This window comes from Camelus bactrianus, chromosome 11 (assembly GCF_048773025.1).
Source record: "Camelus bactrianus isolate YW-2024 breed Bactrian camel chromosome 11, ASM4877302v1, whole genome shotgun sequence".
NCBI classification, from domain to species: domain Eukaryota; kingdom Metazoa; phylum Chordata; class Mammalia; order Artiodactyla; family Camelidae; genus Camelus; species Camelus bactrianus.
The window spans coordinates 8,697,480-8,721,432 of NC_133549.1; the positions used below are offsets into that span (position 1 = coordinate 8,697,480).

The window sequence follows — 23,953 nt, forward strand, 5'->3', positions numbered from 1 at the left end:
TGGAGAATGCCCCGCCTGGTCGGGGAGGCAGCCTTCCTTTCTCCCACCCAGAAGTTGGTTGTATGTGTTGTAAAAGCCCCGGGCCCATGGCCTGGCTGTTTTCCTGGGCTCCCAACACTGGCCCCGATATGACCCAGCCCCAGAGGGCAGGAGCACGGTCTCCCCTCTGTCCAGAGCCAGCCTGGTGGGTTGGGGCAGCATTTTCTCTGGCATGTTCTGTACACACTGTTGTCGCTCTGCCCTCGGAGAGTGTCAGAACATCTCCCCTGCCTTCTCTTTCCCCCCACTGCTTAAATATTTGCAGAGTACTTACCGTGCTCAAGTCTACATTATTCACGTCCCTGTCACTTCTTATTAGGTGATGAGTTTCTCAAGGGAAGGCTGCTTTTTAAATGTATCTTTATTTATCAAACGTACAGCAAGAGAAAACGAGATGAGTTGGTGTAAAGGAGTCAGTGGGTATAAAATACACTGCGTCCTTTGCAGCCTTGAGCTGTCCCAGCTTACGGCATAGTTTTTAACCTCTGAGGTCCTTTTGCATTTTGTGTTCATTTTTCTGCTTTAAAACAATAGATAATCTCTTTATCTCCACCTTCATTTGTGTCTTGGCTTGCTCCCTTCTACCCCCTTCAGAATAAAATCACTGCTATGAAATCAGTCCTTTCCAGGAGCTGGGCTTTGGGTGGGCGGTTGAGAAAGCAAGATGGCGCACGCAGCAATGGCTGAACTGCCCATCCACGTGTTCTGGTCATAATCGCAGCCCTGCCGCTGGGCTCTGGGCCTTGGGACTGGTCACTTGACTCCACACTTTGTTGGGCTTCAGCCGGCTCGTCTATAAAATGAAGGCCTTTGCCTGAGAAGGTGGAAGGCTTCCTCCAGCCCCCCACCCTCCAGTTCCGCAGTTCGGTTCATCCTGAGCTGAAGTTGGAAGCCAGGGCGGGAGTTGGCACCTTCAGACCAAGGAGAAAAAGCAGAGGAACCCCAGCTAGCCAGAGCCTCTGGCGCAGTGGTACCTGAGTTAAACAGGAACCATGTGGGATTCTGTTGGTCAGGGGAGAGGACTTCAGTTATCTGACCTTTCTGGACTTTGCAAACAACACTTATGGGAAATACGGAAAGAGTTGGTGTCATATTTAAAATTCATAGTAATTTTCGGTGCTGCTCTGTAGGGTAACACACCTCCTGCAGACAATGGTCAGCTAAGGAAAATTCAAGAATTTGCAACTCTGGACATTTGGCTAATCAGATTCTTTGTATCAGTGTCAGCTGCACTCTTGATGTGAGCCCGCATGATGTGATCGCTGGATGTGATCAGTACCCTTAGCACTTTGGAGAGAAATGTCTTCACCAAGACAACCCAGTTGCCCTGCTTGTGGTTTGATCTTTTTGTGCCAGTTCTCAACGCCATTTCTGAGCTAGACTAAAGATCATGAAGAAAAGATAGTCCCCAGACTCCCCACTGTGTGCCTGTTTAATTGTTACAAACTAATAAAGGCAGTTCAAGATGCCTTGTTGAGCTCAGGCCGCTCTGGGATAAGGCTGTGTCCATCCTTTGACGTAAGTAGCGCATCTGAAAACAGGCTTTTAAAAATGGGATGTGTCTGCCTGTTGGATTGTGGTCCCATGACCCTCATATAATCCAATAGCATCATTCATTCCCAGTGGACATGCCTCCTCCCCACTGATGCTACATTTAAGTTCCACGCTTTGACAAAAGATGTATTCCCCTTTGTCTAAGAGCTAAAAGGGACGCTGGATGCATGAGTTTAAGAATTTAGTTTTACTGTGCTATTCAAGAGGAGAGCAGAGGCACTGAATCAGTCTGCCCCAAACACAGCTGCTTAAATATGTTTAAACTCCACGGGTGCACAGGGGATGAGATCACAGTATTATTGGGGTGAAAGGTCTCCAAGAATCCTGTGTTCCCTTAAAGAGAAGGAACATCTCCACCACACCTCCCACCACAAGGCACAAAGAGAGAATTAAATCAGGAAAATAAGGCCAAACACAAACTAAAAAAACCCTAACCATTCAGAACATTCTAATTATAACTCTAATGATAATTGTGCTAGGGAGATTTAAAGACTATGATAAGAGCATTTTTTTTTCTTTTTTAGTAAGCAAAGATGAAAAAGAGACTGCCTGTTGAAGTCCCTGGGCTGCAGCTCAAAGTCCTTAAACAAAAATGTGTTGCTTCCAAAACATTTACTTAAATGGAAAAATTAAAACCAGGAAAATTAATTAACTTAACTGTAGTTTGAAAAAAATTCTGCAGAAGTGGTGACAGAAAACAAGAAAAGAAATCAAATGATTTTCTTAAAAAACTAGCAATTAAAATTTCAGTGGAATTCGTAAAGTCAGTGATCAATTTGTCTTTGAATATTGGTAAACCGATATACATTTGATCAAAAAATGAAAAGTACAAATGAACAAAACTAGAAATGAGACAGGAGATTCGTTTTAACAAATACATGAGAGATTAAAAGAACATTTAGGAATGTCAGTTTACTCCTATATAGGAATAAGTCTGAGGAATAAGATAATTGGATATTTCTTACAAGAAAATGGGGAGAAGGACCGTAAGAAACAGTAGGCGACTGAAGCATGGAGGGCGTTGAAAAAGTTGTGCAAGAGTATCTCCAAATCACAAATATCACTTGAAACTAATACGTTTACAGTTAATTGTTTTTTAAAGTTGAAGAGAATGATGATGCTTTTGTATAAGTTTTTCTTGAGATGTATTATCACCATTATTGCATAATAGGATTCTTTCCTGATAACACACAAAAAAGAAAAATTTTTAAATGTCTTAAAAAAGACCATCCTAGTCATTAATATTGATGTGAGGAGGCTTAGATGAAACTCATTAGTAAATTAAAAAGATATCCATTGTTACTGGCAAGAAGTTAGCTAGTTTAATAAAAGAAAAACTTTTCATTATAAGTTACAGTAAATGAAGTGATTAAATGATATCAATTTCCCAAAAAGGGTGTATGTAATAGAATTAGGACTTGTTTCTAATAAAAACAACATTTTGAAAGATACTTTCATAGCCTAACAAAGAATATCTACTTTATTCCAAATAGTTACACTTAATGGAAAAACGTTTTCAAGCAGATCCTTTAAGTCCAAAAACTAAACAGGGTGTCCTTGGAGACTATGTCCTTTAACTTTGTACTAGAAACTTGGACGTTTAAGTAAGCAATACAAAAAAAAAAGGAGTACATCTTGGATGTAAAGAAATATTTATAAGTATGATTCTGTATCTAGAAAATACAAAATTCAGAAAGATTATTAGAAATAATAAAGCATGTGAGATGTTTTAAAAGTGTATTTCATATTTTATAAGCCTCATTTCAAAGCCTAGTTCATTTTTTCGGTTATCTAGTTCTGGATTACAAGCCACCCCCAAATTTTTGCCTGAAAGCAACTATGGTGTGTGATGGCTCATGATTCCGTGGGGTGGCTGGGCTCAGCTGAGTGGTTCCTCTGCTTCCTTTGGTTTCAGCTGAGGGCACACATGCAGTTGTGTTCATTGGGAGCTCAGCTGGGACTGGAGCAGGAAGGTGACCTCACTCATGTGTCTGTACCTGGAACAGCTGGGGTCTGGCTGGACCCTGGTCTCCAGCAGGGTAATTGGGCTTCTTCACATGTGGCTGAAGGAATCAAGAAAGCAAAAGCAGGAGCTTTTGGGGGTTTTGGGGTTTTCAAGACCCAGAACATTAGATCCGCCACATGCTATTGGACAGAGAAAGTCACAAGGCCAGCCCAGGTCCCAGGGTAGAAGTGGCTCTACCTCCAACTGTAAGGGGTGGTGCGTGCAAAACAGCCACTTATTATAAATTCTTTGAGAGTTAAGTCATCATTGGAATTACAATGAGAGAAAGCACCAGACACGTGGATAACTGTTAGACACTTTGATCTAGCACATGGAAGGAAAGGAATGGACAGAAATCACATGTGGAAGATGAGATTCTTCCTGAGTTAATTCACAGGTTTGGTACAATTTCTGTTCAGATATCTAAAGGATATCTGCACCCATTTGGAAAACAGATGAACAATGTTCAGCAAAAAAAGCTTATTACAAGCCAATAATGATGGAAACAGCATGATAATGATTCAAAAAATAGAAATGAACCCTTTTGAAGGAAAAGAAAAACAGAGCCTAGACTGAAATCTGAGTGTATTTACAACTTAAATGGAAATAGGATATAAGTACTCCATTTGGATTAAGGAATTAGAAATGTCAATTCTAAAAAGAGGAAAGAGTGGGAGGGGATAGCTCAGTGGTAGAGCACGTGCTTAGCGTGCATGAGGTCCTGGATTCAATCCCCAGTGCCTCCATTAAATAAATAATCCTAATTACCTCCCCCCACAACAATAATTTAAATAAAAAGAGGAAAGATGAACGTTTTGGAAGCAAGGCAGTACCTTAATCATGGGGTCATAAGAGAACATACAAAATGTAATATGACCAGATAAAAGTATTTAAATATTTAGATCTTTTATTAACCAGCAAGAGAACATTCAAATAAAAAGGGAAACTGGGGACTCTGGAGAAAGATTTGTAATAACGGCACTGGATAAAATCAGGGTATCACAAGTGAATGAAGAAACTTGACCAGCAAAAAAATACCAAATGCCTAATAAACATACGATCAAGGCACAGGGATGCTCGGACCAAAGGAAGGCTCACAGGTCAATAAGGACTTGACAAATGTTCAACCACACGTGTAACTTTAAACGGTAACCAGCTACCAGCTCACACCTTTTGAGTCTGAAAAACGACGCAGCAGCTCTGGGAAGCTATGAAGAACCTACAGCTGGTATCATTATAAAGATTACAACATGATCCATCTTTTTGTTCAAATGCTATGACAATATGTAGCGAGAGCCAAAAAAAAAAAAAAAAAAAAAAAACCCACCGCTTGACCAGAAATCTAATTCCTGAGAACATGCTTACTTGGCAGTGATTCCAGAGAATAGAGAAGCTTCCACTGGAGAAATGCAATGCAGCATTATTAAAAATTAATTAAGAAGCGAAAGATGGATAACCGAACTCTACCCCGGAAACTGAGGTCTAAACATTGAAAACTCCTTCAGTGGGCTTGTGAGGGAGGTGAATCATATGCAGAGAGCCTTTCTCCCCAGTGTCCTGGCCTCCCGCTCCCCTCTCCTGTGACCATCAGGCTTGAAAACTGGCCAAGCCCCAGTTCCAGCTTGTTTTCGTGTGTGCCAGGTTTTGTCGGGGGCAGTGAAGTGTGACCCTCTGCACACACAGCAGAACCCCAGCACAACACTTGCATCGGCGTTCTACAGGGAGACGTCATCTGTCACCCTTGCGGTGCTTTTGATTTCCTTTATGATGTAGAATGAGCAAGGTATGGGGGGGCCAAAGAATGGAGAGATTCATCCCCCGAGTGGTCAGGTGAACAAACCCAACTAGCAAAGCTGCCTGTGGGTCCCACCAGGAAGCTGGGAAGGGAGGTAGAGTCTCTTCTTCAAAAGTTATAAGATTTAAAGTAATTCCCAGGGGAGGATATAGCTCAGTGGTAGAGCATGTGAATAAATCGATCAGTAAACCTCATTACCTCCCCTCAAAATAAATAAACCACAAATTTAAAAATTTAAAAAGGAACAACCCCAGAGCTTTCCTTTGCTCATTACTCAGATTCTAGACCATTACCGTCCTACATTCAGCAATAGGCTGTAAAAAGCCTAAATCAAGATATTTTATGTATAACTTTTTTTTTTCCTGGGGGTCCATTAAGTCAGCTTCCTACAGTCTGATGAGCACAGTTGTCAGAATCAGAACCTCTGATTTCCTGCAGGTAGCTACAGAGCCCCAGCTTTTCTGTGATTTGTGGTTGTAGCAAAGATGTATATCAGAACAGCTTTGCAGAAACTCGTGTGGTTTCATCCAGCCTCCGGCTTGCATGTCGAATACAGCAGATACCTGGCCCGCAGCAGACATGGCTAATCGATCCCGGCACCGATCCCTCCCAAGGCCGGCCTGGCCTTACGGTTCTGTGACGTGCTCCACGCGGCTTATCTCGGGTCGTGGGGATTATTTGCAGGCCGCTATTGTGCCTGTACCATCTCAGTTTTGTGGTGATAAGGCAGAGCCTGCAGACTGTTCCTCCTCTCATTTAGTGCTAAATGCGCTAGAAGAAGAAACTGACATTGCAATAAGGTTTTTTAAGATTACGCCAAGGGAAGGATGGCCCTACGTGTAAGCCATGCCTCATGTTCCCCCGCCCCCGAGCCAAATTTACCTGCACTGGAAAGAACAGAAAAGGAAGAAACAAACCTGTAGCGCGTGGGAGATTGGATCTTTGCCGCGCTCACATTTACACGAAATTCATACTCCGAGCCTCCCTTTTCTTACAGTTTTTTCTCTGCCATTCGGTCCAACGGCAGTGATCGCTCAGTTACTGACTATTTATCGTTACAGAAGTCAGCTGCGGAGAAATAAAGCTTCCACTGGAAACTGTCACGAGATTAGCTGTTTTACAAAGTAGTTCAGTGTCTGTACTTAATCAAGTAGCGTTCTGTCTGCATCTCAGCCTCCCAAGCCTTTCAGACTCCAAGTGAAATCCTCTTTGTGAAATGACGCTGCTGGCAAAGCGTGCTTTTTGGCATCTTGCCTTCTGACCAGTAGGACCTCGTTTCTCCCCGAGGAATGTTTGACTGGCTGCCAGTAGCAAGTTCTGTGTCTTCAAATATACGGATATTTTATCAATTACGGTAAAAGATGAAGTGAGCTGTTTTCATGGAGATACTGAGACTGAACCATCAGAATCAAATAGATAAAGAAAGATAGAAACTAACCGAATTATCACTGGGTTGTATAAAATATGGATGAATCTGTGGATCTCCCTGAAAAAGTGAGAAAAATTTAAGCTTTTTTTTTTGACACTACTTTTTGGCAGTCCTTAAATTCACCGTGGAATGAAAATTCATCTTCTGTTGACCTTTTTAAGGGCAAGGTGTTCCCTGGTTTGGGGTCATTGCAGAGCAGCGCAGACCCTCCCAGCCCTCCCCAGAGCTGCCTCCCCCGGACCAGTGCACACCCTCCTTCCTGCCCCACCTCCACCAGTCACATCCTGTTGGGGGTGAAAGTCGGCGATCCCCAAATCATGCTGTAAATTTAAATTCACAAATTATTTCATCACAGGCAAAAACCCTGCTAGTCAACCACATTGGGAGCACGACGTCTCTTGGAAATGGAGTCACAGAACTTCTGTTGTCCTGTAAAGGGTACAAAGCATGGAGAGGGACCCCCCAAAAGCTTTATAGGAATGTTGATTGAAGGACACCTGGGTACCTGTCGTGGCTGTCAAGGTGTCATGATGTAGGACAGGGATGCGGGGTGGGGACCCTGCTGTGTGATTGATCTTGCGGGGCACTCAGCACAGCTCCAGGAGGGCCGGATCTCTGTCGGTGCCTCCAGCTCGGAGCCCATGGCACTGCAGCCCGGGGTCCTTCCAGGGCTCCTGGCCCCTCCACCATCCTCTCTAATTAACGGGAAGCACGTGACCCTCCATAAACCAGACAGGCAGGTAGCCTCATTAGGAGCCTAGTCCGGCAGCCAGAGGGAAACAGAGTAGGATAAATTAAGAACAGAGCCCCCCTGACACGGACCCGAGTGCAGTTTCTCAGCCATTAATCAAATCGTGTGAAAAGACGCTGCAGCAGGAATGCACCTGCTGTATCCCTCGACTCTGACTGTGGATGCGCACCTGTGCTCCGGCGCCAGGAGGTGGGGAGGGGGCGGGTGATTAGACGCGTCCCTGGTTCTCACCTCTCCTCGCTGGAAAGCAGGACTTTTTCTGCGTGCCATTCAGCACTTCTGGGCCAGTGTTCTTGTGTCAGTGTTCAGTGCCCGGAGCTGGGCCAGTCTGGTGCCCGTTCCAGAGAACATTCTATTCCCTTTCCTGCCTGGCTCTGGAAAACGCTGGATGTGAAGTCACTGATGCCAAGAACAGAAATGGCCCTGTGCTAAGGTGGGGTGGTTCTGCCGATCATTGCTGCTACTGCTATAAACCCTGTGCCCCTCAGATCATCCTCTCAGGCTTTTAGGGAGAGTATGTAGCTAATCTCTCTCACCACTACCATCTTTACGTTCAGGGAGCGGGTCATTTAAGCAAATCTAAAATGGTCACGTGTTCTTACAGTCGGGCTTGCATGTTTGTAGTGTGCCACACGTGCCTCTGTTGTGCACAAAGCCAGAACCGTTACACATGGACCGGGTAATCTAACCACCTCGTTTGGCACCGCATAGTGCGTCTCTCAGGGGCAGTTCCTGGTTTAGCGCAACACGTACGCACGCAGACATGTACGCACGTGTCCACACGTGCAACGTGCATGCGCAGCTGTGTTTCATAGGATCCCATCACTTGAGCCAAATGTGAACCCCAGAGACACTCAAGTGAGCAGAGATGTTCCTGTTCATAGGAAAATTCTAAATCTTATTTCAGGTCTTGACTCAGATGAAGAGCTCGGGCTGCCCTGTCACCACCCGTCCTATCTAGGTGATCATCTGGGGCTGATCGTGGGCTTTTAGTGCTCCGTAACCTTTTCTTCATATTTCATGTGTCTGCACGTCTGCATGGTTATGGAAGCGCGGAGGGTTGGGGACGCCTAAGGGAGATGTGTCCGGGCCATCGTGTCTCAAGGATGAGGTCCTCTCCTTGGTTCTGACAGTCAGCCAAGTCATCATTCAGCACCGTGATTTCATGCACAGCTGGCAGCTTTGGCCTTTCTTGGGGTTGTGGGCAGGAGGAAGCAGATTGGCTCTGGCAAAACCAGTGTCTGCCACTTGTCCCCATGGCTGCAATGTGCATATGCCGTGAAGCCCAGAGGACAGCCAATCATCATGCTTTCTGTCAGCGGCTTGCCTGAGTTTGTTTTTCTTTGTTTCATTTGACGACTGATGGGAGGGAGGAGGGGGAGGTTTTATTTAGTAACTATTTATTTCCACAAAGAAGCAGTGCTCTGTGGCTGTTACCAAGCCTTCTCTCTGTGTGTGTCCCCCCCTCCCCAGACCAGAGAGTGGCATCCTTCTGTACCCTGACGGACATGCGACAGGGACAGGACCTGGAAGGGGCCCCAGAGCTGCCTTTATGTGTCGATCCAGGCAGTGGCAAAGACTTCATGGACACAACTGGGTACGTGAGCCCCCGTGGACCGCCTCCCTCCCACTGTCCCAGGCTCCAGTGATGAACAGGGATTCGGCCCACCCCAGGCCAGCAAGGCTACCGTTTCCACCTGCCTTTCCTTAGTCCTTCAGGATCCAGAAAAGGGACTGAGCTTGCCTGACTTAGCTCCCTGCCCTGCTGGGGTGGACGGAGCTTGGCAGCGTAACTGCTCTGCTCCCTGGAGGGCGTGGTGGTAGATCCAGGGGAACAGGTGCCCGTGCCTTTGGTGAGGAGGCTCATTGACCAAGTGGGAGGGTGTGGCCCCGGGTCAGCGTCTGCCACCTCATCACTGCAGCCCTGGACAGGGACACCTGGCCCATCAGCCTTCCACCTGTCGAGGACTCACATCCTCCAGTGCCCTGGTCCTCTACCCAGCCTCGTGCCTCCCACTGAGGTGTGTCAAGAACCAGCCCTCTCTGTCCCTGTGTTCTTGGTTCCCAAGGCATGTGTGTTCTCTACTAGTGTCATCCATTCCGAATTCCAGCTTTTCTATCAGCATAAGTTACCAATAACTTAGACGTTCATCTTGGTAATGAGACTCTTGCTAATTCCTGGGCAGAGAAAGGCAAATTGGAGAAGTTGCATCTGTATCTGGTTCCCAGGACTTTGTGCTGGTCTATCTAATCCCAGCTGCCTGAATGCATTTAGATCACCTATCTTTTGTTTTCTTACCCCTGTATATGCCTGTAGACATTCTGAATCCCTTTTTAAATCAACAGAGACCCAGGAGGAATTTTCCGCTAAAGCAGCAATGTGTTCACTTTCAAGATCTGACATAATACTATTTATTTTCTTGCTGGGCTCTGAGCACATGACACAGTTTCTTACATGAAAATGTCATCAATGAAAATTCTGGATGAAATGTCTTGATTTCAGCATTCCCGAGTCTCTAAGCCTTTCGTTCCTTGCTAGGGAGCAGTCTCCATCCACACTGACGGGTAAAGTCAACCAGCTGGAGCTGATTCTTCGGCAGCTGCAGACCGACCTTCGCAAGGTACCGCAATCTATTAAAAGTCCATGATCAGAACTCCTTCTCCTAGTGGGGAGGGTGTAGCTCAGTGGTAGAGGGTGTTCTTAGCATGCTTGAGGTCCTGGGTTCAATCCCCAATACCTCCATTTAAAAAAAAAAAATTCTTTCTCTTGCACAATCAACCCCTTTTAACCACTAGAAATAAAAATGAAGACACCCAGAAAGGTAACTGCCCTAATCACAACCCAACAATAAAGGAAAACGGAGGCGCCTGAGGTCTGATTGCATCTTCTTGCCCACAACTACTGTATTTCATCAAGGTCACCGTAGATCTGACTGAATGGGGATGAGCCCTTGGATGGCCAGTCTTCAGAACGAGGTAGAAACGCAGCAGGCTGGCAGTTTTCTGTTTAGTGAGTTATCACTTGCACCAACTAGTTATGAGCTGACCTAAGAGGAGCTCCTTGCTGCCAGAAAGACAGCTGCTGTCCTCACACTGAGCACCACACCCCTCGGAATTTCTGGTCTACCCATCAGCCTCTTCATGGTTGGTCCTCAAAAGATGTTCAGTAACTCATTCCACAGTTGTTGGCCAAGCTCTTGTTGGATCATCAGCGCTGTACTAGGTAGCCACTCTGTCATCCAGGGAAATGAGACAGGGTACAGTAACTGGAGGGTGACGGCGGGAGCGGGGAGGTGCTGTGGGAAGGCCTTTGTTTGTAGAGGAAGGGAGAAATCCAGCGGGCACAAAAGCTGGTGGAAATGATCCAGTTGGGAAGGAAATAATGGTGAGGGGTGGTGGAGAGTTGGGCCCCTGAGCTGAGCAGGGACGTGGGAGCATCTGAGCCAGGCTGGGAGTGAGAGTCCCAGTGCCTCCTGGGAGGGAACCGGAGCTTGAGTTTCTGGTAGTGACTGAGGAAAGATAGCACTTGGGTGGGCCGAGTCAGTGGTCAGTTCTAATGCCAGCCTCTGGGGACCTGTGTCTTTGGTGGAGAGATGAGGCAGATGGTGTTGGGGACAGCCTGAGGACAGACGAGATAGAAGCAAACTCCGAGGGCAGAGCAGGACGTGCCGAGGGGCCCAGTCTCCTGAAGAGGCCTGGCTTGCCCTGCACATGGGCTGCAGGTGCGTCTGCCCGTCTTAGCTATCCAGTCACCTCCCTTAAAAAATACCACATGTGGCACTGTGACAATGACTTTTGTCTCTTTCTGGGGCAAGATAACCCTTTCGGCAAGCTTGCATGGTTACATTTTTTTGTTACCTTCTATTGGAAACTCCAGATGTGAATCTTCTGAAAAATCTTGATTATTTTTACATAGTTTTTCATGGCAGACTTTGAAGGTCATTGTGGAAATACACTGTACTGGGAAAACTTTACGACCTCCCTACTTAGGTTATTATAAACATCCCAGGGTCACAGCTAAGCCGATGCTGACTTGTCTAGTAAGGAGGGTCTCCCGGAAAGCTCTGCACTCCCGTCCAAGGCCATCACTTGAACTTCTCATCAGCCCCCCTTTTCTGGATAGAGGATAATATAGACCATGATGCGTAGCCTTGCGTAGAACCACTGTCTCCATTCCCATTGGGAGCAAAGTTGGAGGAAAGGAAAAAGTGTGTGCCCGCCCCCCCAATTTTTGGCAGAAAACAGGAGCAGGCAAGTCACTGGTGGGGAAGTCAGCTCTCCTCTCCCCTCAAGGAATACGTAAGCAAGTCAGTAACAAGGCAGGGTGAGGGCTCTTGCACGCAGCGGGGGGGACCCTGTGTCCGTCCTCAGGCCCCTGACCGGCTGTCCCCGCCCCGCAGGAGAAGCAGGACAAGGCGGTGCTGCAGGCAGAGGTGCAGCACCTGCGACAGGACAACCTGCGGCTGCAGGAGGAGTCGCAGACGGCCACGGCCCAGCTACGCAAGTTCACCGACTGGTTCTTCAACACCATCGACAAGAAGCCCTAGCCGGGCTGCCGCCCCGCCAGGGAGCCCCCGGGTGGGGGCCCTGGTGTCCCCTCGCAGTCGCCAACATGCGGTTTCCAGCTGTGCTTCCAGCCAATCGTAGCTGTTTGTGCTGTTCCCCTGTCTCGCAGCATCACCCAGCCGGGTCGGGAGCGCGGAGAGCGGCGCCCCGCGGAGATGAATGTAAGGCCAGTGTCAAGGTGAATGTCAACGCCGGGGCCGGTGTGGACCTTGCCCTTTGAGACGCTGCTGAACGGAGGTCTGGCGTGGGCTTACCTCACGAGGGAAGACAATTGGGTTCTATTTCCTGTGTATCAGGTGACCCGGGAGAGATGTTAACCAACTGACCACAGTCTGGGCTTTAGAATTGTAAAATAAACGTGAGAACAAATAATCAGACATATACTTTAATGTTAAAGGTGCTCTATTTTTTTGGATGTACAGTAGTTTTATTTCCACAGCCACATTATCATAGCAATAAGAAAGGGGCAGAATGAATAGTCAGAAAAGCCGTGTCGGGTTGGGGTGGGGGGGTGCAGAGAAGCAGCACTGATGTGTTTAACACGAGTTCGAATGCAGTTACTTTAGAGAATTATTTATTCGCAGGAGCAAACGGTGCCTGAAAATTAATAACAGTGTTCTGATTCAAAAAAAAAAAAAAGATACATATGCCTTGTAAATGGCTCACTGGGTAGTCACTTCAACCTTTAGTTCACTTTTGTATAGTTAACGCTCTGCTGAGAGTCAGTCTGCCTGCAGGCTAGAGCTCCCCCGTCATGCCGTGACCCAGCGGAACCACCTGTACGATGCCAAGTTTGTTTATCTTTGTACAGAAGCTTTGATGAAGCGTCTTGTATTTAACACCCTTATTTAAGCTTATTTAACCTTAAATTGTTAATTTTATAAACTTGGGTTTCACCTGCACTATGGTGGAGGGCAGTGTGGGTGGCAGCGAGCTCAGGAAAGACCGAGCTCGCCGGAGGGGAGAGAGGAGCGGGGCGGGACCGTCTGACAACTGGATGCTGCTGGTAACAAGTTGTTTGTATTGCTTTACCATTTTTATCTGTTCGATCTGAGATGAACAGACATTCTGCTTTTTTAAATAAATGTCTAAAAGAGTCCACATAAGTAACAGTGTTGTCAGGTGAATGTAGATTTTGATGCTCTCATGGGTCTGAGTGTCTGAGAATTTATTTTGGGTCTTCGAGGATCTTAATCTGTACTGAATACGATGTAGCCTTCCTGCAGAATCCCAACCTGATTAAAGTGAAGAGTAACTAGTATTGATGAATGCGTGCTGCATGCCAGACAGTCTTCTCTGCACTTTTCATCCATCTCATTGAATCCCAATCGTAACCTTACCAGGTGCTGGGATTCCCATCGTACAGCTCGGTAAACTGAGGGTAAAGTCAAGTGATTCACAAAGGTTGCCCTTTTTTAAATTTTCATCTTATTCCACAAAGAATTTTGTCTTGCTTACAAGAAAATAAACATGATAAAGTAGTAGGAATTTGAAAAATGATCAGGAAGGGGTCAACCACACATTTGAATCAAATGTAAGCCAGAAAGAAGACACAGCATGTGGGTCAAAGTGGGAAGGGAACCACAGTAATTACAGGACAAAGTTCTCCACCTTCTGAGAACAGAAACCGTATCAAGAATTGGGAGGAAGCAGAGTGATTCCTAGAATTCACCCTCCAAGGGATTTCTGCCCTGGGTTTCATTCACATCAGCCTTGCACTGAAAAATACCCTTAACGTCCCTGCATCGGATGTAGCAGTGGACTTCACAAGGCTGCATCCTGAAGCCGCCCCCTCCAGGAGGTACAGGTGCAGCTCCAGGATGCAGCCAGTGAATGCGAATTCTCAGAGAGCCGAGCATCCGGGACCAGGTAGATGCCTGCCTCCCTCCTCCCGGCTTCCCACTGCTCAGTATGTGCCAGACACCTGCTGCGGGCCAAGGAGCCAGCTGAGACCAAGACCAGCCCCGCCTTGTCATCACGGGCCGTGTGATCTATGTGTCTGTATCAGAATCCAAAGGGACACCTGCTCCAACAGGTCCCTCTTTACAGGTGAGAGTGGAGGTGTGGGCTGTGCGACTGGGGAGACCTCCGTGGGTGGGGGACTTCGGAAGGTAGAGAAAGAGCGGGCCAGGGGACACTGGGGGGAAGCTTCAAGTTCAAAGGCCCCGATGCTGTAGAAAGTCAGGCTCTAGAGGAAATAGGTAGTGACGGGAAAGTGGGAGGAGACAGAAGAGACAGGTAAAAGCCAGGTCGTTAATGAACTCCAGGCCGTGGTGGAGTGTGGACTTCGTTTGAAGTCCAAAGGGAGCTGTTGAAACAGGAGAGCGGCCGGCATGAGACATCCTATATTTTAAAGAATTCTGACGTCTAAAGGAGGAGGGCTCACTGGGGACAGGCATCTGCAGACTTTGTGTGAGGCTTGCAGTAACTATTTCCGGCTTTGGAAGTCACAAACTGCTGTCTATTAAAGTCTGGGGAGGAGGGTAGAGCTCGGTGGTAGAGTGCACGCTTAGCATGCACAAGGCCCTGGGTTCAATCCTCCCTACCTCTGTTAGAAAATAAATAAATAAATCCGCCCCCCCCCAAAAAAAAAACTGATTTCCTGCCCTTTAAAGATGGAAGAGCCCCTCTCAGCTCGCAGGTCACCACTAGCATCACTGACCATCCATCCCCCGGGATGCAGGAGAGAGCAGAGAAGGAAGAGCCATGTAGGTGAGAGATGCTGCTGGCGGAGAAGATGGGGGAGGCGGTCTCCCCATCACATTTGAAAACGTCTTTGTGGGGAAACCCACAGATCTGCCTTTGGGTGGGAGACAGCAGGGAAAGGTTTGACTCAGGGATAAGCCCTTCAGGGGAACGGCTGAGCTGCATGTTGACCAGTTTTCTGTAAACATGTCATGCCTTTAGAGGAAGCTTCACAGCAGTTGTGTCTCCCGGCCTGGCCAGCTCTCTGCGTCACTGGGCACAGATGGACTCCGCTGCTTTAGGGGGCAACCAAGCTGATGCAATGGTTGACGTTGCTTAGAGAACACAAAGTGCCCTGACCCAAACCTAGCTGAACGGAGAGCCATGCCCTCTTCCTGAGGCGCACCCATCGATGAAACTGGAAGATATTTTTTGAAGAAATGCTTCTCAGTCTTTACTAGCAAAGAATGACTCATCGCTTACATCTGCCTCCAAAGGGCTGTGCCAGAGAATATGGCCAAATGACTTTTGGCCTGTTCAACTTTTTTTGAATGGGTATTTTCAGTCCAAGACCAAGCTGTGGAAAATCCTGTCCTGCTCCTGTTGTGCCTATGTTTTTGAGCAACTTGGCATCCTGGTGGGCACTGTGACTTCCAAAATACACCCCTTGGCAGCTAAACATGTTGACTCTCTGTTAAGCACTCACTGGGTACAAACTAATGAAATATTAGAATATATCCACTAAAAATCATTTTGATTTTAGAAAAAGTAATAAAGTGCTTTTTTTTTTTTTGCAATTGGTCTTTATTAGGGTTGGAATCATAGATTCTCTACTCTAGAGAGAATTGTTTTTTTAATCAAAGTACTGTCAGTTACACTGTGTCAATTTCTGGTGTGCAGCACAGTGTCCCAGTCATGCATTAACATATGTATATTCGTTTTAATATTCTCAGTGCTTTTTTCTAACCACATACAGTGATCTGTTAATGTATGAAGACCATTCTCATAGGTGGCAAAGTTAATTTGTATTTTAGAGGCTTTATGCTGCTATTCGCAGCATCAGAGAACAGGTTTATCATTAAAAATATGAGTTACAGTGGGCAGGGCAGAGGGACATGGCCATACAGTCCTGCCTTTGCTGATACTACGATTATGCCAGGAGTCTGCTGTCCTGCTAACCCACTACAATGCAGAATTTGATTACATGTCATCAACTGGGAGTTTCCATCAAACTCAGGAAGCCATAAACCATAGCTTTTTGCCTGCAGAGCCAAAGATCAAAGAGATACCTATAAAAAAAATATAGGAATCATGCTCTTCATAGGTGTCTCCACGAAGGACTGGAACCTTGGTCACTAGTGGAATACTTGGATATTAACATCACTTGCTCTTTGGGTAAAATATGGGCCTGAGAAACCTGGACTGCAGTTTAAAGGGAGAACAGACATGGAATTTAGACTGACCAACTGAAGAGCCCGCCGGCTGTGGAGAAGCTATGGATGTGACCTCTTGAAGAGCTGACCCTACTCTGTCTCCAACAAGGAAGGTGAACAAGTCATCATCTGTGGCAAAGCCACCTTCTCCCACGATCACTGTCAACAACACGCATGCTAACCTTTATAAGGGGCAAAGGCCCACCACTTTTAGTCCCAGCCTCTGGAGATTATTAAATAATCACCCCAGGATTTGCACTTCAGAATTTCCAAGTTGGGGGCTGGGGGGTTTGCAGGAAGAGGTGCTAAAGGTTTTTACAGACGCTCTGCTCTTTCGGAGGACTGGTAAGTAAGATACAGTAAGTTTCAGTTCACTTGAGTGTTTGTGGATTTGGTGTTGCTAATTTAAAGCCATTTCCTGAGTTCTGGTGGAGACAGTTCAGACATACTACCCACTAGTAAGAAAATAAACTAAATGGAATTGACTGGGTTTAATTCAACACCTGGTTCGAGGCAGGTGAGAGGGAAATGTATTGGTTTATGTTCCTCAGGAAAGAAAGTGGTAAGAAACCCACCAAAATCCAAGGAATGCATTGGGTTTCTGTCCTATGACCTCCAAATTAACCCAAAGACCCAGCTTTCTAACTTTCAATAATAGGAATTAGGCAGAAACTTAAGCACAAAGAAAGATTCCTCATGAAATTTATAAAGGGTTTAAATGAGCATCACTTCCAAAGGTGACATTCTTACATTTTTAACATATAAGATGTGGGGGGCTTTTAAATTACTTTTTTAAAAAAATTCTCTAAGCCCCCTCTGGTTCATCTTAATATCAGAAAATTCACTGCCCCCTTAGATCCTTACAACCAAAACATTGATTCAACTATTAGCATCTGCAGACTCTGAAACAGACCACCCTCTGTTTTCCATCCCTAATATCAGAGACCTGCCTAACATGTGCAGAGCAGCTTGGTTTTTGAGACGAGCAAATGAAAAAGAATCAGCCCCTTTGACATGCAAATACCCTTTGGCCGCCAAGGCTATGTTATTAAAGAACTCGATTAAGGGTTAGTCTACCAAAGTCCGGGCCATCAGTACCCATCACTCGGCTCGGAGAACAGCTGTAAATACACATCTGCAGACAGAGATGTCAGACCCCGGCAGAGCTCCTCTATGGCTGTGCAGAACACGCCCACGGCCTGGGCATCTGGGTCCCCACCCCTCTTCCCCGTGACCAGCATCACTGATCGCCAACCAAGCAGGATCCAGCTGAATGCACCATTGAGCTGGAGTAATTAAACCTGGCAGTCATGTGCTCTTCTAGGATCTGATTAAACACCTTGGAGGAGTCATTACTGAACCCCATCTGGGCTGAGAGCTTGCCAAACAGCAGGCTAAAACCCCCAATGCCCACTTCCAGGAAGGGAGAATTCCAAGACTGGGTGCTCCGTATCCCAGGAAATCCAGCACTTGAGAACTAACTCAAGCAGCGTGTTCATGGGAGGAAGCAACCCTCTCCGACAGCCGAGCACGGAAGGCAGTGGGCTGAACCCTCAACTCCTGCTTCGTTCTTTTTGTTGCTGCTCTTGAACTATCTGAAGGCTGTTGTTCAGGCAACATCATCCTAAAACCATTTCATTTCTGAGTAGCTGTGGGGAGGGGAGTGAGCAGAAGGCGGCACGGCACTGACCTAGTTAGAGTCTAGCCTTTGGGAGCCACATGGCTTGTATAATTCCACCGTTGACATGAGCTCTGAAATCAAGTGTCTCTTTATAATTTAAAGAGTTCCTGTTCTGTTCTTTCAAAGCCAGAGCCTCTTAAATGCTTTGCCCTGAAGTGTAAAATTGAACTGAACTTGACTACCCTCGTCGTCTGCTGTCTCCTTGTTTGTATGAGGATTAATCTTGCCAGTGACACTGATGTCCAAGTGCGAGATAGTGTTTAAACATTATCTGGCAAGGCAGCCGTATAGAACCCTACCTTCGCCGATTCAAAGAAGACTTTGAGTGAACGAACTTAGTTCTGCTACATGAGTACATGACATTAATGGATGTGCACATCTAACGTAGAGAGGCGCATTTCATTTATAAAAATATTTGCCTCTATATATGACCGTTTTCAATATCTTGCTTGGAAAATTTGACACGGCGAGCCCTCCTGCGTTAACCGTTGACTCTTGCAGAAAACGTATCACCTTTATTCTTCTCTGAGACTTTGTTGTACACGGCCTTGTCCCCTCCTGAATTATGCCTTGTGATGAATTGTCTCGTAAATGGAAAGAGTAGGGACTGGAGAAGCGTTGGTGAGGACGTGAAGTTGGAACTCGTATGCAGAGTTGATGGGAATGCAAAACGGTGCAGCTGCTGTGGAAGACTGTGTGGTGGTTTCTCAGAAAACTAAATATAGAATGGCCATGTGACCAGGCAATTCTACTTCTAGTTATTACCCCCCAAAATTGAACGTGGGGGTCTCAAATATTTACGTACCCATCCGTGTTCACAGCAGCATTATTCACAGTAACAGCAAGGTGGAAGCAACCCAACTGTCCGCTGACGGATGAATGGATAAACAGTGTGGTTTCTATATACTATGGGATTTTATTCAGCATAAATAAGGAATGAAATTCTGGCACAAGGCACAGTGTGGATAAACCTGAGGACGTTCCACTGAGTGAAATAAGCCAGTTAAAAAAGGACTGTATGATTCTACTTAGTGGACATACCTAAAGGAGTCAGATTCATAGACACAAAGTAGAATGGTGGTTGCCAGGGGCTGGGGGAATGGGGCGAGGGGTGGGGAGGAGAGAGCTGTAATTCATGGGTGTGGAGTATCATTTGGGGAAGATGGAAACAGCTCTGTGTGGCTGGATGGTGGTAGTGGCCGTACAAAATCTGAATGTACTTAACGCCACTGCACTCAACACTTAAATATGGTGGCCATGGTCAATTTTATGTTTCTTTTGCCACCACTAAAGATAAATAAATTTGTTTAAAAAGTTAGGGATGGGGACCTAAATGAGTGAGTTTGTGGGAACTTGAGATGGATAAGCACAGAGAAAATGGAAAACTCAATCTCACAATAAAACAAAGACTTGCTGGAGCAAATGCAGGAAAATATAAAACACCACTGACGCGCTCCTTGGATGTTAAAGGGTTGCCAGACTTTGATCGATTGCCATGTGTTCAGACAGACGTCATTCCAAGACGCTATGCTCTGAGGCCCGCAGGCGAAGCACTGGGGAGAAAAGACCGCTCTCCAAAGAGTGATTAATTTGGTAATTAATGCAGAGGAGAGGAAGAATGATTCTGAAATGTTTGCTCCAGGCCTTCAATTTTAACAGTTAACTCTGCAGTTGGAGTGTCTGTTAGGACAGTGAGGTTGGATGAGCGAAGGTGAGAGATCAGACACCAGGACAGCAGGGGAAAGGGTCAAAGATGAATAGTTTGGGGGCAGGGGAAGGGTGGCGCTGGAGGATTTGGAAGCCTGAAAACCATGAGCCAGAAAAGGCTCTGAAGGAAGCAAAAACAAAAGCCATTATGAGAAGGTCCTGGTACAGACCAGAAGGATGAAGTGCCCCGGAGCTGGAAGGGACCAACTCCTTCACTGGATCACTTAGGGCCGAGCTGGCAACAAGGGAGCCTGGGCCTTGGAGGAGGCACAGGGGAGCTCTAGATGTCTGGTCATCCCTCCCCCCACAAATAACCCTGGGCATGAGCGGAGACCCGGCTCCCATCTCTGGACTCCTGCTAACCGCACCCGGGCAGAGCGGGCCAGAGCATCCTGAGACCTGAACAGAGCTACAAAAAGACCTCACAATGCATCTTCACAGCCAGGCACCAACTCATTTTAAGGGATGCAAGTCCATCTCCCTTGCCAAAGTCAATGCCTGCCATGAAAGCATTTTCATCCCCCTCCCCTCCAACCAAGTTTAAAATTTTTAAACCAAAATCATCTGGGAGCTGTGCCTGGCTCCCGCAGGTGGCCAGAACCGGTTTTCCCTGGCTCCCACCTTCCTCCAGAGACCCAGGAACAACCTGCAGGCTATTTCCTGTTTGTGCTGCTCCCTGCAAGGTGGATGGATCAACTCCACCCTGCACGGGGTTTGAGCCAACCAGGTCAGCCCCACTTCCCGCGCTGTAGCTCAGCCAGCTCTTCCGCAGGGAAGTTTCCAAGCTTCTTCCGTGGAATGGCTCCTGCTAGAAATTGCCAGTGTGTGATGAACCACACTCTGGGGAGTAGCGGAAGGGGTATTAGGGTCCTGGAGGAGCTGAGACGGAGTCCCCTTCCTGGGGCTGGGCTCCAGGCTTCTCTCCTCCAGGCGGGACCTAACATGCACTTGGCTTTGAGGTTGGGTCTCCAGACTTTGGAAGGAGAGCGGGAGAAGTGGTCTGGAGCGGGTATAGCCTTGACCAGGGCTCGCTGCTTGTAGAGCCAGCAGTGACCCTTCCGGAGGACATGCTGTGGGGCCAGGGGAAAAGCCACCTGTGGTTCAAGGGAGCAGAGTGAGCTCCGTTCTGTGTGGATGGGAACTGGCCCACCTGGACCACTTTCCTCTCATCCTGGCTCTGAGCACCACATCTCCGTCCATCCTCGGGAGACTGGACACCTGGCCCCGGAACCCCCGCCATGAATAGCCCCTCAGAGGGGCTGACACGTCACACTAAGTGCTCAGGGAGTACCTGCAAAATCCTCAGGGCCCCCCCCCTTCCTACCCATTCATTTTCGAACTCAAAGGAAAATGACGTTTTTCCTGCTTCTGTGAAGAGTGAGAAGGGGGTCAGAGGACAGATGGGGACAGGTGAGTGTCGGGGGGGTGGGAGGAAGGCGTGGGGAGTTTGGCGTCAGGTGGGCACATGGAGGATGCTCTTTACCTCCATCTCCTGTGGGGTTCATCTCCCCATGGCGGCCGGCCACCCACTGCCAAGGTCATGCCTGCTTGTGCCTTCTTTCCCCTTGAAACGTATGTGCTGATCCCCCAACTCTGACCGCGCCGTCCAGCCTTTGACTCCCATCTCTCCGTCGTCCTACACCTGCTTTACCAGCTCTCTGGCCCCAACCACCCTCCTCCTCCCATCACGGAAGGTGAGCAGTCCCTCCTCCCCACCAAGGCCAACGCCTTTCCCAGGCTCTCCACCTCCGCCTCCATCACCTCCCTTAGAGACACACACCATCCCCGCCTCCCCTCTTTTCCTCCACAATCTCCTTCAGTTCACCTTGTTAACATGGCTTGCCTTTTCTCAGCTTGAAAAACTCCTTAGCTAACGACCACCCTTTTTCTTTCCTTTTGTGATCTCCATTTCATGATGAGGTCGTCTCCCTGGCTGGCTGCCTGCCCCGCCGCAGTGCCCTGGAATCACCCTCCATTTCCACCTTTGCCCTCGACCCGGATGGCTCTCGTGATGGCCACCAGTGGCCTACCAGCTACCAAAATAGGCAGACATTTCATTTTGCTAAGAATAGTCACTTTTTAACATAGACACATTGCTATACGTAAAATAGACAAACAACAAGGTCCTACTGTACAGCACAGAGAACTATATTCAATATCCTGTAATTAACCATAATGGAAAAGAATGTGAAAAAGAAAATAAACATATATATAATTGAAGCACTTTGCTGTACACCTGAAACTAACACATTGTAAATAACTACACTTCAGTTTTCAAAAAGGAAGGGAGAGGGTATAGCTCAGTGGTAGAGTGTGTGCCTAGCATGCATGAGGTCCTGGGTTCAATTCCCAGTACCGCCATTGAAAATGAAAATAGCCACTTTTTTAATTATAGATTTTCTCTGTGTCAGCCGCTGGCCGGGGCAGTTTGTGGGCCTTCCAGACCTCTCCCAGGACACCTGGCCGTGCTGTTTCTCTGACCGCTGCTCCCCCACGACCTGCCCTGCAGGCTCCTCTGGCCAGTCCTCCGGGAGCCGCCCCCTCCAGCCTGCTCCTGCAGCCCCGGTGGCGTGGAAGCCGCTTACACAAGCCACCCTGTGCAGTCGATGCTCGTGTGGCTCCTGCCACCCGTAGCTGAGCCTGTCTTCTTGCACCTTCATCTCGATTTCAGTTCCCGCTTCCAGCCTGAGACTCCCGAACCAGAAGTCTGCTCCTCTGTGTCAATTAGGATGCGTTCAATTGTAATTAACAGAAACCCAGTTCAAACAGACCTGAGCCCCCAGGGAACGTTTGGCTCACAGAGCAGGGAATCAAGGTCAGCCGGGCTTCTGGAGAGCTTTCATATGGTGGCGCTGCACGCATTCTCTCCTACGGGAAGTCAGGGACCCTCACTTGGGGTGGGGGTGGGGCACATCCCAGGGACTCATTCGAGACCTGGGACACGGCCATCCTCTCATGCCCCTCATTTTTCCTGCATTGTTAGTACCATTATACACCCGTTCTAGATGGGAAACTCCCGCCCCATCCCATGTAAAGCTGGGTCCCAGCACCTGATGTCAAAGCCCTGCCAGGCACATGCCAGGTGCTCAGCAAATGCACAGGGACAAAGCACTGCCTTGGCCACCATGCTTATCAGATTATATTTTCACATGTCGATCTCTCCAAACTGCATGTGAGTTTCTGCTTCAAACGTTTGCCTTTTCCTTAGCATACTGTCACCAACTATTAGGTGCTGGTTGGATGTTTGTGGGAAGGAGGGAGGAAGCGAGACCGTCAGCATCCAACTCAGAAAGGCCACGGGAAGGGCACGGCGTCCCAAGAAGGGCCATCTGAGGCCCCTGGAGTTCAGTGAGCATCAGTTATGCAATGATTCCTTGCCAGGCCCCTTTGGTGGGGCTAAATTGAACCTGACGGAATGCAGAGTCTGGTGATGCTGTAGACAGGCAGGTCCCAGTGGCTGTGTCCTCAAAAGTCAGGAGGATGAGGGATGGAAAGTGACGATCCAGCTGGTGCCAGGGATGGAGCAGCCCTCGAGGGCTCCCAGCTAATGGTGTCCCTGTGTGCGTGAGTGGGGAGCGGACAGGCAGGCATGGCACCCCTGGGCCTCACATCAAATGCTCAACCCATCAAAGGACAAAGACCTGGTTACAAATGAAGCTTCAGATAAAAGGTAATCCTATCTGGGAATTCTCAGCTTGCAGAGGGATGCTGTTGGATCGTCTAATTGCCAGATCCCAGGCTGTTACGGCTCATCAGTCTAGCGGATTATCTGGGTCCCAGCCCCTCTTCCTGTTGGTTTCTGGGTGCTCACACCCACTTTTTCTATCCGTGTATAAAGCTGCAGAATTGTAGAAAGCCAATCCACTACGTCAAACCATTAACATTTTAAAAACTCCACATTCATGCAATACCTCCCTATAATAGGGAAAGCTACAAAGCTAGAAAGTAGGTTTAAAACTATAGAAAACTCTAAAGCCAGAAGGAAGTGTTCAGTGGTTATCTTTGTAACCTTGATTGGGAAAAGCTCTCTCAAACAAAATACAGAAAGGACAGGCCAGCGGAGGACATTCGTTTTGATTTCACTCATTTGAAAGTCAAGGTTTCTGTTCCACAAGTGGCATCTGAAACAAAGTTACCAGATGGGTGAAAGTATTGCCTGGGGTAAGTTATACCCACTTTCCATAACTGGTAAATGTTGGTATTGTGAATATGTGAAGAACTCTGGCAAACGAGCCAGGAGAAAATCTAAATAGAACAGAAAGTTAGGTAATGTGTCCGATTAGACCTGTTGAAACAGTGATGGGGCTG

At 47.5% G+C, this 23,953-nt stretch overlaps 1 protein-coding gene across 4 annotated transcripts in view; it reads left to right on the forward strand.

Annotated features, from left to right (window-relative positions):
* Window positions 1-13,249, forward strand: part of SIPA1L2 (signal induced proliferation associated 1 like 2) — a 194,053-nt gene extending 180,804 nt beyond the window's left edge. For 2 of the 4 annotated variants that reach the window (XM_074373151.1, XM_074373152.1), the window contains exons 19-22: window positions 8,481-8,534; window positions 9,047-9,170; window positions 10,113-10,194; window positions 11,974-13,249. In XM_074373151.1, coding sequence (XP_074229252.1) covers window positions 8,481-8,534; window positions 9,047-9,170; window positions 10,113-10,194; window positions 11,974-12,120 — 407 coding nt within the window. In that variant the 3' untranslated portion in view covers window positions 12,121-13,249. The remainder of the gene's footprint in view (window positions 1-8,480; window positions 8,535-9,046; window positions 9,171-10,112; window positions 10,195-11,973) is intronic. The other 2 variants (XM_074373155.1, XM_074373153.1) reach the window with 1 other exon arrangement.
* Window positions 13,250-23,953: the final 10,704 nt, after the last annotated feature.